This window comes from Somniosus microcephalus, chromosome 1 (genome assembly GCF_052327205.1).
Source record: "Somniosus microcephalus isolate GS21.2 chromosome 1, FLI_Smic_1.0, whole genome shotgun sequence".
Lineage (NCBI taxonomy): Eukaryota > Metazoa > Chordata > Chondrichthyes > Squaliformes > Somniosidae > Somniosus > Somniosus microcephalus.
In genome coordinates this window covers 15,191,188-15,203,791 of record NC_140987.1, presented here as the reverse complement: position 1 = coordinate 15,203,791, position 12,604 = coordinate 15,191,188, and the positions used below count along the sequence as shown (strand labels likewise).

At 50.0% G+C, this 12,604-nt stretch overlaps 1 protein-coding gene across 1 annotated transcript in view; it reads left to right on the top strand.

Annotated features, from left to right (window-relative positions):
• The first annotated feature begins 11,070 nt into the window (after nucleotides 1-11,070).
• Nucleotides 11,071-12,604, top strand: part of egflam (EGF-like, fibronectin type III and laminin G domains) — a 190,728-nt gene continuing 189,194 nt past the window's right edge. Inside the window, exon 1 of the mRNA XM_085968609.1 lies at nucleotides 11,071-11,715. Within this exon, the coding sequence (XP_085824735.1) occupies nucleotides 11,607-11,715 (109 nt within the window). The 5' untranslated portion in view covers nucleotides 11,071-11,606. The remainder of the gene's footprint in view (nucleotides 11,716-12,604) is intronic.

Genomic DNA, 12,604 nt, shown 5'->3' with positions numbered 1-12,604 from the left:
AGGAGGAACTTGGCACATTTAATGGCCCCCCAACTAAGATTTATGTAGACAAGGAGGCACCGCCAAGGTTTTTTAAACAATGACCTGTGCCTTATGCCATGAAGCCAAAGGTAGAGGCTGAGCTTGACCGTCTATTGAGAGAGAACATACTGGAGCCAGTGAAATGTTCGGAATGGGCAGCTCCCATAGTACCTGTTTTAAAACCGGACAATTCGGTAAGACTCTGTGGAGACTATAAATTGACAGTCAATCGGGTGTCCAAACTAGAGCAGTATCCTATTCCCAAAACAGAGGATCTCTTTGCAAACCTGGCTGGAGGAAAGAAATTCACGAAGTTGGATATGAGTCATGCCTACTTGCAGATTACACTGGATGATGAATCAAAGAAGTATGTCACCATAAATACACACAAGGGCTTGTTTACATATAACTGCTTACCGTTTGGTGTCTCATCTAGTCCAGCTATCTTCCAGAGGACAATCGAAGGTGTACGGCAAGGGATTCCACATGTTTCCATCTATCTGGATGACATTCTGGTGACGGGAAGAACCGACCAGGAGCATCTGAGCACTCTGAGAGAGGTACTACAGAGATTGGAGAGGGCAGGGTTCCGGCTCAAGAGGAGTAAGTGCACTTTCCTGGGGAATGAGGCAGTGTTCCTGGGACACAGAGTGGATGCCACCAGGCTCCATCCACTCAAGGAGAAGGTACAAGCACTGCAGGACGCCCCTACTCCTACAAATGTGGCTGAGGTAAAAGCTTACCTGGGACTGCTGAACTATTATAACAGGTTTTTACCAAACTTGTCAACTGTGTTAGCACCTCTTCACAAACTACTGCACAAGAAGACACAGTGGCAGTGGGGAGAGGAGCAGGGGGTTTCATTTGAACAGTCCAAGAAACTGATGCTGTCGTCGGATGTGCTGGTTCACTACAATGCAGAGAAAGACATCATTCTCTCTTGTGACGCTTCACCTTACGGGGTGGGGGCAGTTCTTTCACACTGCATGGAAGATGGAACTGAAAGACCAATAGGGTTTATGTCCCGAACTCTAACACCAGTGGAAAAAAACTATTCCCAGTTAGACAAAGAGGGGTTAGCAGTAATGTTTGGGTTACAGAGGTTCCACAAGTACATATATGGCAGGAAGTTTACCATATGCACCGATCATAAACCTCTTATCTCTCTTTTCAATGAAATGAAAGCAGTTCCACAGATGGTGTCACCACGGATCCAGAGGTGGGCCGTGACGTTGAGGGCATATGAGTATGTCATCGTCTACAAGGCGGGCAAGTACCATGGGAATGCAGATGCCTTGAGCCGTCTTCCACTGCCAGGCACACCTATCCATGCAGCTCCAGAGGACAGAGTGTTGATGTTGGAGGACACTGACACAGCACTTGTGACTGCAGAGCAAGTAAGAACATGGACAGGTAAAGATCCAGTACTGTCTAGAGTTCGAGAATATGTGGTGAGGGGATGGCCACAGCATCTGGAAGGGGCTGACTTCACACCCTACAGTGTCAGGAAAACAGAGCTGAGTGTGCAGGATGGTTGCGTGTTGTAGGGTGCACGAGTGATTATTCCACAGCCAGCACGACAGTCTATCCTAGAGCAACTACATCAGTGTCATCCTGGGGTCTCGCGTATGAAAGCCTTGGCTAGGAGTTACTTGTGGTGGCCAAAGCTAGATGAGGAGATAGAAAATCTAGTCAAGACATGCAGCAATTGTCAGGAACACCGGAAGGCACCAGCAGCGGCTCCTCTCCACCCCTGGGAGTGGCCAGATAAACCATGGAGAAGATTGCACTTAGATTATGCAGGTCCATTCATGGGGAAGATGTCCCTCATAATCATTGATGCACATTCCAAATGGATGGATGTTTATCCTGTAAATTCTGCTTCCGCCACTACTACTATAGACTGCCTGCGTCGGAGCTTCAGTAATCAAGGGCTACCGGAGATCGTGGTAAGTGACAATGCCACTTGTTTTGTGAGTACAGAGACAAAAGTGTTCTTGAGAAAAAATGGCATAGTGCAGGTGACCTCGGCCCCATATCATCTGTCCTCAAATGGACTTGCGGAGAGAGCCGTACAAACATTTAAAGAGATGATGAAAAAAAGTGCAGAAGGGAGTTTAGCAGCTAAAGTGTCACGGGTTCTGTTCAGCTACAGAATAACACCTCAATCCACCACAGGACTCACTCCTGCTGAGATGTTATTAGGTCGTAGACTACGCTCCACTCTTGACCTTGTCCACCCAGACCTAAAAAGGAAAATGGAAAACAGACAAAACAAACAAAAAGAGAACCATGACAAAAGAACAAAGAGCTGAAGTTTTGGAGAAGGAGTTGCGGTCCTTACCAAGAATTTCAGTTATGGACCCAAGTGGATTCCTGGCTTCATAGACTCAATGACAGGTCCAGTGTCATACAAGGTCATGTTGGGTGATGGTAGGGTAGTACGCAGACATGTAGATCAGATACTTACCAGACGAGGGGAAATTGAAATGAAGGTTCCAGATGCAACGGCTGAGGACAGGGTTGCCCCCAGTTATCCAAGTGCATCTGTGGTGCCACCACCAGGGACAGAGACAATTCCACAGGAACCAATTCATCAAGAGGAAACCATTGTTGCAGAGTCAGATACTCCGAGCACTGCTCAGGAGCAGCTGGTGGCTTCACCACAAACAAGCAGGGATTTTACTGTCAAACGTTCACAAAGGCCTCGCAAGCCACCAGAGAGATTGATACTGACCTGTTAGGTTCATCAAGTATGGAACATGGTGAATGGAGACTTCTTATGTGATCCTTAGGAATGCTGAAATCTAAAGGGGGGAGGGATATAGTAATCTGGGATGTTATGATTAAGGTTATCCACCAGGTGGTGCTGTAGCCAATGCTGCTGCTAAGGTCAGGGGTTGCTTCCTGTTAAGGTCCGGGGTTGCTTCCTGTTAAGGTCAGGGGTTAGCTTCCTGCTAAGGTCAGCAAAGGTGCAATGCCTGGAAGCAGGCCTGCCTGGTTGTCTTGCAGTCGTTCAATAAAGTACTTGTCTTAATCCTCATACCTTGCCTCTTCGAGTTCCTTGTCTCACTACATGGATTTATCACAGAGGGAGATCTGGACAGAGAGAGAGGGAGATCTGGAGAGAGAGAGAGAGAGAGAGAGGGAGATCTGGAGAGAGAGAGGGAGAGAGAGAGAGGGAGAGAGGGAGATCTGGACAGAGAGAGAGAGAGAGGGAGATCTGGAGAGCGAGAGAGAGAGGGAGAGAGGGAGATCTGGACAGAGAGAGAGAGGGAGATCTGGAGAGAGAGAGAGGGAGAGAGAGAGAGAGAGATCTGGATAGAGAGAGAGAGAGGGAGATCTGGAGAGAGAGAGAGGGAGAGAGAGAGAGGGAGATCTGGAGAGAGAAAGAGAGAGAGAGAGAGGGAGAGAGAGAGAGAGGGAGATCTGGAGAGAGAGAGAGAGAGGGAGAGAGAGAGAGGGAGAGAGGGAGATCTGAAGAGAGAGAGAGGGAGAGAGAGAGAGAGAGAGGTCTGGACAGAGAGAGAGAGAGAGAGGGAGATCTGGACAGAGAGAGGGAGACCTGGAGAGAGAGAGAGAGGGAGATCTGGAGAGAGAGAGAGGGAGATCTGGAGAGAGAGAGAGAGGGAGATCTGGAGAGAGAGAGAGATCTGGAGAGAGAGAGAGAGAGGGAGATCTGGAGAGAGAGAGAGAGGGAGATCTGGAGAGAGAGAGAGAGAGAGAGGGAGATCTGGAGAGAGAGAGGGAGAGAGAGAGAGAGGGAGAGAGGGAGATCTGGAGAGAGAGAGAGGGAGATCTGGAGAGAGAGAGGGAGAGAGAGAGAGAGGGAGAGAGGGAGATCTGGAGAGAGAGAGAGAGGGAGACCTGGAGAGGGAGAGAGGGAGATCTGGACAGAGAGAGAGAGAGGGAGATCTGGAGAGAGAGTGAGGGAGATCTGGAGAGAGAGAGAGAGAGAGAGGGAGATCTGGAAAGAGAGAGGGAGAGAGTCCAGGACAGGGAGAGGGAGGGGGAGCATTTGGATAGGGAGAGAACCTCTGGTCTGCAGAGTAGAGGTGAGATTTGGTTTCAGGACAGACACAGACTTCCTCAATTGGGACCTTTATGCAGAAGCACTCTGACCTCTTCAACTGCAGCTCGCAGTACCGCCGGCCAATACTGGGCGTGGGGAGGGCGAGGGGTGAGGGCTGTCATTAACTCGTGTGTCGGGGGGGGAGACGTCCTGATGCGGTCAAAGGTTCTGGGGCCCAGCTGCCTGGAGTTGCCTTTCTTACACCAGAGGTGCCTGGTGCTGATGAGTGGGAGGTATTATGTCCGTGTATGATTGAGACACGGACAGCAGGAGTTGAACAAAACAAGTCTTTACTGAAAGGAGTCAATCGGGAAACTGAAACTACAGAGGCTCACTAGCGCCTTTTATACAGGGGTGGTCACTGCCGGTACTGCAGTCTGAGACCAGTTATTCTCTTAAAGGTACATACACAACAATTCCTCCCCTTTTAGATAAACAGTACATAACATTCATTTAACAACTAAATGATAACTAATTACAATCACAATTACGGTTACTAGATACATTGGTTAAGTTTAAGCAATTATAAGTTCAGTCTTTGAGGAGGCTTCCTGATTCTGTCTGGAAAACGCCTCTTTGGGGTATCAGGTTCTTCTGGCAAGGTTGAGTCAGGATCAATGTCGTTGTTTGGTTCATCTGCTTCCAATATCACCGATTCTGCGGTAGCTGCAATTGGTACGTCGATTTCATTGCCAGGTGTATCAGATCGTGGTGTGGAGTTGACGTTTTCCAGTGACTCTAGAATCTGGTCAGCATGGCGTCTTACAATGCTCTCTCCAACGTCCACGGTATACATGAGAGGTCCTTGTCGTGTACAAATCGTTCCTGGCTGCCATTTCTCAGTGCGGTAGTCCCGGGCCAAAACTGGTTGACCTATCTTAAAACTCCTGGTCGGCCTTTCATTCATATTCTGAAACTGCCTGTTCTCCACATCTCTTCGGACGTTTGGCTTAACCAAATCCAAGCGGCATCGTAGTGTTCGATTGAAGAACATCATGGCTGGAGTTTGGTTGGTAACCGCATGTGTCGCATTCCGGTAGGCAAACAAGAAGTTGTCCACCTTGTGTTGTAGGGGTATATTTTCATTACACATTGCCTTGATAGCCTTCTTGAATGTTTGAACAAACCTCTCGGCCAATCCATTAGTGGCTGGATGATATGGGGCAGATGTGTAATGCTTAACACCATTGTTCTTTAAGAACCTCCGGAACTCTTCAGACACAAACTGTGGTCCATTGTCAGAGCAAATCTGTTCAGGCAGCCCATTCCTGGCGAATATGGTTCGTAAAACTGTGATAGTTTTTTCTGTGGTGGTTGAGGACATTTTTATTACCTCTGGCCACTTTGAATGTGCATCCACCGCAATTAAAAACATCGAGTCCATGAAGGGACCAGCAAAATCAATGTGCACCCTTTGCCATGGAGATGAGGGCCACTCCCATGGATGTAGAGGAGCTTGTGGTGGGGCGTTTTGGACCTTCTGGCATCCTGCACAGCTCTTGGCCATCTCTTCGATTTCTCTATCGATTCCCGGCCACCACACAAACGCTCTGGCTAAGTTCTTCATTTTTACCCCCCCCAGATGACCCTCATGAAGCTCATTGAGCACTCTATCCGTCAACTTAGGTGGAATTACTACTCTGGATCCACACATCAAGGTTCCTCTGCACACTGACAGCTGTTCTCTTCTCGGCGAGAATGCTGGCAGCAGTGGTTCGCCATGTGCTGGCCATCCCTTCACCGTTAAATCATAGACCCGTGATAGTGTCGGGTCATTCCGTGTTTCCTTTTCTATGTTTGCATTCGTCACAGGGAGACATTCGACTATGGTCGAGTGGAATAACTCCATTGGATCCACTGCAAGGTCTTCTTCTTCCACCGTCGGCAACGGTAGGCGTGACAATCCATCAGCATTCCCATGCTGTTTAGTTCCTTTGTACTCGATGTCATATTGGTGTGCCCCTAGGAAAAGGGACCACCTCTGCAGCCGTTACGCTGTCATTATCGGTACGCCCTTCTGAGGGTTGAAAATGGAGACAAGAGGTTGATGATCGGTTAGTAGAGTAAATTTTTGACCGTGCAGGTAGTGATTGAACTTCTTCACCCCCCAAACTAGGCTGAGGGCCTCTCTGTCAATCTGGGCATAGTTACGTTCGGCAGACGTTAACAAGCATGACGCAAAAGCTATCGGCCTCTCTAAACCATCAAGGAATTTATGTGACAGTACCGCCCCAATGCCGTAGGGAGACGCATCACACGCCAGTCTGATCGGCAGTGCTGGGTTGTAGTGAGCCAATACTTCTCTTGAAGGGATTAAGTCCTTACTCTTCTGAAAGGCCTGCTTACAGTCATTGCTCCATCTCCATGCTACTCCCGTTCGTAGCAGGGCGTTCAGTGGGTGCAGAATTGTCGACAAATTCGGCAAAAACTTATGGCAGTAATTCACCAATCTGAGGAATGACCTCAGTTGCGACACATTTTCAGGCGCTGGGGCCCTAACAACCGCTTTAATTTTGTCAGGGGACTTATGTAACCCCTCTTCATCAATCACGTGGCCACAATACGATATCTGTTTCTTAAAAAACTCGCACTTGGGGCGGTTGTCTCGTAGCCCATGTTCCCGTAGTCTAGTGAGCACCTGTTCTAGGTTGTTAAGGTGTTCACTGTCATCTTCACCTGTCACAAGGATGTTGTCCAAGTAACACTGAGTCCCCGGAATCCCTTGCAGGACTTGTTCCATCGCTCTTTGCCATATCGCCGGAGCCGATGCTACTCCGAATACCAATCGATGATACTGGTAAAGACCTTTGTGAGTGTTGATCATGAGATACTTCCTAGAGGATTCTTCAACCTCCATCTGCAAATATGCTTGTGCTAGGTCAATTTTTGTAAAACGCTTCCCTCCAGACAGTGAGGCGAAGATGCCTTCTATCCTTGGCAGAGGATATTGTACTGTGTGAAGGACTGGGTTCACCGTCACCTTGAAATCCCCACAGATGCGAACCTTCCTTGGCTCCTCAGACTTATTGCTTAAAGTTTTTTTCATGACAGGAACGATGGGTGTCGCCCACTCGCTCCAGTCGACCTTAGACAACACGCCTGCCTTCTCCAGATTCTCCAGCTCTGCCTCGACGGCTGGGCGAATTGCATATGGTACCGGTCTTGCTTTGAAAAACTTGGGAATTGCATTCTCTTCTATTTTTATCGAGGCGGTTACGCCTTTAAGAGTGTCCAGTTCTTGTTGAAATACCTCTTTGGCGTTAGCTAAGATTGTTGACAATCGTCCAGGAGTGACGTCTTCATCTTTTTTGCCGTCCACCGTCATTGCATGAATGGAGTGCCAATCTAAGCTTATCTTCCTGATCCATTCACGTCCCAATAATGGTGGTCCACCATTTTGCATTATGTAGAGATACAATTTCTGTATTTTCTTTCCGTTGTATTCGACAGGCACCCTTATTTTTCCTCTGGGGTATACTTTTTGCCCCGTATACATCGTCAAGACGATGGATGTCTCTCTCAAGGGTATGTGTGAGAATAGCCGCTCGTAGTCTCGTCGATTCATGATGGTTAGCGCTGATCCTGTATCCAATTCCATTTTAACTTGGGACCCTGCCATCGTGAGGGTGACCCAAATGGTTCGGTGATCCTCTTTTGCGATTACATTGTGAAGTTTGAGACAGCCTAGTCTCCTGTTCCCGGATTCACTATCGCTTATCTGGTCTTCGGAACTACTGTCCGTCATCTTTTGTACTTTCTTGTACGGTTCCTTAGTAGCCTTTTTGTTGTCGCTGGTCTTCTTCCCAGACCTGCAAACTCGTGCAATGTGTCCCATCTTTCCGCATTGCCTGCATATCTTGTCCTTGGACCAGCAGTCCTTCTGGTCGTGGTTAGTTCTGCCGCAGCGATAACATTTTGCAAATCCCCGTGTCATTTCGTGGGTGCCGTATTCCTGTGGCTTTTGTTGTATTTCCGCAGCTCCCCTGGCTGCTGCTTCATACGATACTGCCACGCTGAAAGCCTTATCTAGCGTCAGCTCTTTCTCTGAGAGTAACCTCTTCTGGGTTCCTTCACTCAGGAGTCCTCCGAACTGGCAGTGCTTTGATAGCTTGCGTAGTTCCGTAAGGTAATCAGCATTGCTCTCATCTTTATGCTGAGTTCTCCTGTGGAATTTAAATCTTTCTGCTATCAACAGCGGTGCAGGGTTTAGGTGTTCCTGTAGGACAGCAACAATTTCGTTAAAACTCTTCGCCTTCGGTTTGGCTGGAGTAATCAGGTCCCGCAATGGGCCGTACGTTCTAGCGCCCATTAAGTTTAGCAATACCGATGCCTTTTTCTCATCGGCTATTTCGTTTGCCTCGCAATATACCTCGACTCTTTCCACATACGTGCTCCAGTCCTCTATTGTATTATCAAAGGCAGTGATACAGCCAGTCTTCGGCATCTTGAAAATCTAAAATGGCGCCTCCCGCACTTTGCCTTCTTCCCCGATTTAACAAAATGGCGCCTCCCGCGCTTTGCCTTCTTCCCCGCTGATTAAGATGGCGCCTCCCACGCTTTGCCTTCTTCCCCGCTGTTGCTAGCGCTGCTTTCCGTGGTTTCCGTTGTAACCTGCAGCTCCTCGCGGTTTCCTGCGTGTTTAATATTTCTTTTTTTATTATTTTCCCGTCGTAGAACAACCCTGTGGGACTCTTGCCTCCCTCTTCTCGGGTCTGTACGCAGCCCGGCTTCGTAGCACCGGCCGCGCCCTGTGTGCTCCACCCTCTCTCTCCTCTCTTCCCGACAACGCTGCTTGGCCTCGTTGCAAGCCACCCGCTCGAGTTTGCGACCGCCGCAGCCCAGGAAGGATCAGTGTACTACCTACCACCAGCCCGATTAGCTGAAGCACCGTCGACAGGAACCAGGCCCCCGCTTTCGACAGCTTCTCCAGCAATCTTCAACTCCGCTAACACAGGGGCGGATGCCCACAGTCGACGCCCGTTTCTACTGCTTCTTTCTTCCTTCTGGCCTCGACCTCTGCTCACTTCGCTGCAGGAATGGATCCCAGGAGGTGGTGCAGACTGTAGGTAAGTTCGTATCTGCTCGTCGCCAGTATTATGTCCGTGTATGATTGAGACACGGACAGCAGGAGTTGAACAAAACAAGTCTTTACTGAAAGGAGTCAATCGGGAAACTGAAAGTACAGAGGCTCACTAGCGCCTTTTATACAGGGGTGGTCACTGCCGGTACTGCAGTCTGAGACCAGTTATTCTCTTAAAGGTACATACACAACAGGAGGGAGCGCAGATTGTCAGGCACCTGGGCCCGTGTCGGCCCCTCGCCTCCCGCAGACAGTTGGCCTCGGGCTGATCGACCTTGAGAGGGGTGCGGAAGGTTTACTGTATCGAGTGTAATTCTCTACTGCCTGCTGATGTTAGGCCCGAGCTCTGGAATTCCCTGCCTAAACCTCTCCACCTCTCTACCTCTCTTTCCTGGTTTAAAATGCTCCATAAAAACTACCTCTTTGACCAAGCATTTGGTCACTTGCCCGAATTTCTCCTTATGTGGCTTGGTGTCAAAGTCTGTCTGATAATCGCTCCTGTGAAGCGCCCTGGGACGTTTTGCTACATTGAAGGTGCTGTATAAATACAAGCTGGTGCTGGAGGGTGAGGGGAAAGCCACTAAATATTGATGTGTAGGGAGGAGAGGGAGGGAAAGGGGGGCAGTGAATGAGAAGCTCAGACTGCCCTGCCTCTCCCAGGCTGGCGATGAACTCCTCCGCTCAGTGTGGCGCGCTCTCGCCTCTGAGTCAGGTGGTCGTGTGTTCAAGTCCCACTTGAGCGCGTAATCCTGGCTGACGCTCCAGTGCAGTGCTGGGGGAGCGCTGCACTGTCGGAGGTGCCGTCTTTCAGATGAGATGTTAAACCGAGGCCTCGTCTGCTCTCTCAGGTGGATGTAAAAGATCCCACAGCCACTATTTCGAAGAAGAGCAGGGGGGTTCTCCCAGGTGTCCTGGGGCCAATGTTTATCCCTCAACCAACATCACGAAAACAGATTATCTGGCCATTGCTGTTTGTGGGAGCTTGCTGTGCGCAAATTGGCTGCAGCGTTTCCCACATTACAACAGTGATTACACTTCAGAAGTACTTCATTGGCTGTAAAGCGCTTTGAGATGTCTGGAGACCGTGAAAGGCGCTGTAAGAAATGCAAGTTCTTTCTGTTCTTTTTCCCCTCTCTCACTGGTATGCCAGATGTCATTACGAGCCTGGCAGAGGAAATCTGCAGTTAATGTGATTCACAGGAGGTGGTTTACCCTGGGCCACGCCCCCTTCCCTTTAATTTGCATTTAAAGGCAGTGCACGCCACCAGACCGATTATTCTTTGCAAAAGTTACGTTGCCTTAATAAAGTGCAGCCGCTCCTGCCGCCTGGCCTTCTTGCACTGCTCCGTTCCCTCGTGCTGTGGTCCCTCGCGAAACCTTCCTGGGTTTTTTTAAATATCTGTTGCGCAATTTAAAATGCAGAGAATTGCTACGCTTCAGAAGTATTTCATTGGTTGGAAAGCACTTTGGGATGTCCTGAGGTCGTGAAATGGCGTTATATAAATGCAAATTCATTCTTTCTTTACAAAGAGCTTCAGGGAAGCTGACAAGAATTTGTCGTTCGTTTAGAGGCTCAATTTGTTTGAAAACAATGACAATTAAAAACGAGGCAGGGTTAGATATTTAGTGTGGGAATACTAATTGCAACCTCTTCCCTGCCCTTTGGCCTTTCCAAGATTGTCATAAATAATGATTTTTTTTTTTAAAGCAACACCGCTCGCTCAATGAAATGGCTTTAATTTTACTGGAGAATACACCTCAGACAGACTAGACATTGCATCCCATATCTGCTCGAGGTGTATTCGCCAGCAAACTTCAAAACCGTTTCATCGAGTGGGCGATGTTGCTTTAAATGTTCGTCCCGCTGTGCTAAAGTTAGCTCTGAAGGCTACATCTGGGCTTCCCTTACATCAGCACAGGATTAAACTTCACTTATCTCCTTAGCAGTCGGATCTCTCTCTCGTCCTGAAGGAGCAACGGCCCTCGGCGAGAGAGAGAGAGACAGAGAGAGAGAGAGACAGAGAGAGACAGACAGACAGAGAGAGACAGAGAGAGAGACAGCGAGAGAGAGAGAGAGAGAGAGAGACAGAGAGAGAGGAGGAGCGACAGATCCAAAGCTTTCAGGGTGAACCATTGAATCTTTGGTCTTTTTTTGGAGATTCAGTCCCCTCCTCCCTCACCATTTTTCCTGGGGGACGGAGTCTGCAGGAGTCAGTTGTTTGCCCAGTGGGATCTCTGCCTTGTAAACTGCTGCCTGCCTTGGTCTACAGGACTTCCAGATCCTCTCCCTCTTGCCCCACCGCCTCGAGATCCCGCCTTTGGGCAAAGCCGGGCTTTTTCTTCAGCCACCCTCCCTCCTCCGGTGGCTCCCTCTCCTGTCCGTCTCTCGTCAACGGGGAACCCGCCCGCTCCGGAATTCCTGTCTCTCTTCGGATGGGTGTCGGGGGGCGATTGGGGCATCTGGCCCCCCTCCTGCTCTTGGCCATCTTCTCCGCTCAGGCCGCGAGCTTCAAGCGGGAGAGGACTGCGCTCCGCAGACCAGGTAAGACCAGGCCTGTGCTCCTGGATGGGTTTGATTCCAGCGACTGTGCGTAGAGGATTGGATGAAACCCACCCTGGACCGCCAGCCTTTCCTTCTAGGGGAGGGAGGAGGACTCCTGGCAATCCTGCCCCTCGGGGTTGGAGGGTGGCCGGGGAGGGGACCTTAGGATGGGGTCCCCAGGCTCAGGCATGAAGGAAGCCCACCCTAGTAGACTAGCCGAGGGCAGCCGTACCCCAGTAAGGAGAAAGGACCTCCTAGAATGGTGCGGGCGGGGGGCAGAGGGGGAAATGCCCCCTCTGGTTATTGCACCGATGATCTACGTCACGCCTGAGGCGTGCAGCCACGGTCTTTGCCCCTCGAGTGGCTGCGAGCGAGGGGAACTTCCCCCTCTCCCCGCCATGGCCACACAGCTGCTCGACCATGCAGTGCATTGCACCAACCCTTCACAGAGATTGGGCCGGGGCATCCTACGGCGATGTCGTTTGCTTTTCAGTGACGGCAAACACTTTCCACAGTGAAATCTGGTCGGTCCTGCGCCCACCGTGAGAAGCAGCAGCCCCGATTTTAACCAGCCCTCCCCCCTCCCACCCCCCCGCGCCAGACGGGAATGTGGTGTGCGGAGCGGGTGAAACTCGCGCCAGTGCGTTACTCCGCCTCCTTCAGGCCGCACTCCTGCCCTGCACCATTATAACAGGCCGTGATTTAGACAGTGCCGCCTCAGGCAGGCGAGAGCCTCGTGGGGATCCTTCAGATCCCGACCACATTTTTTGGGGTGCGATTGAGGGAGGGAGTTAGTAATTGTGGAAAAGGTTAGATTATAAACTCTTGTTTTGGGACTTTGGGAAGGTGCAGATTCTGCTCACTGCACTGGTACACTGGCAGCTCCTGG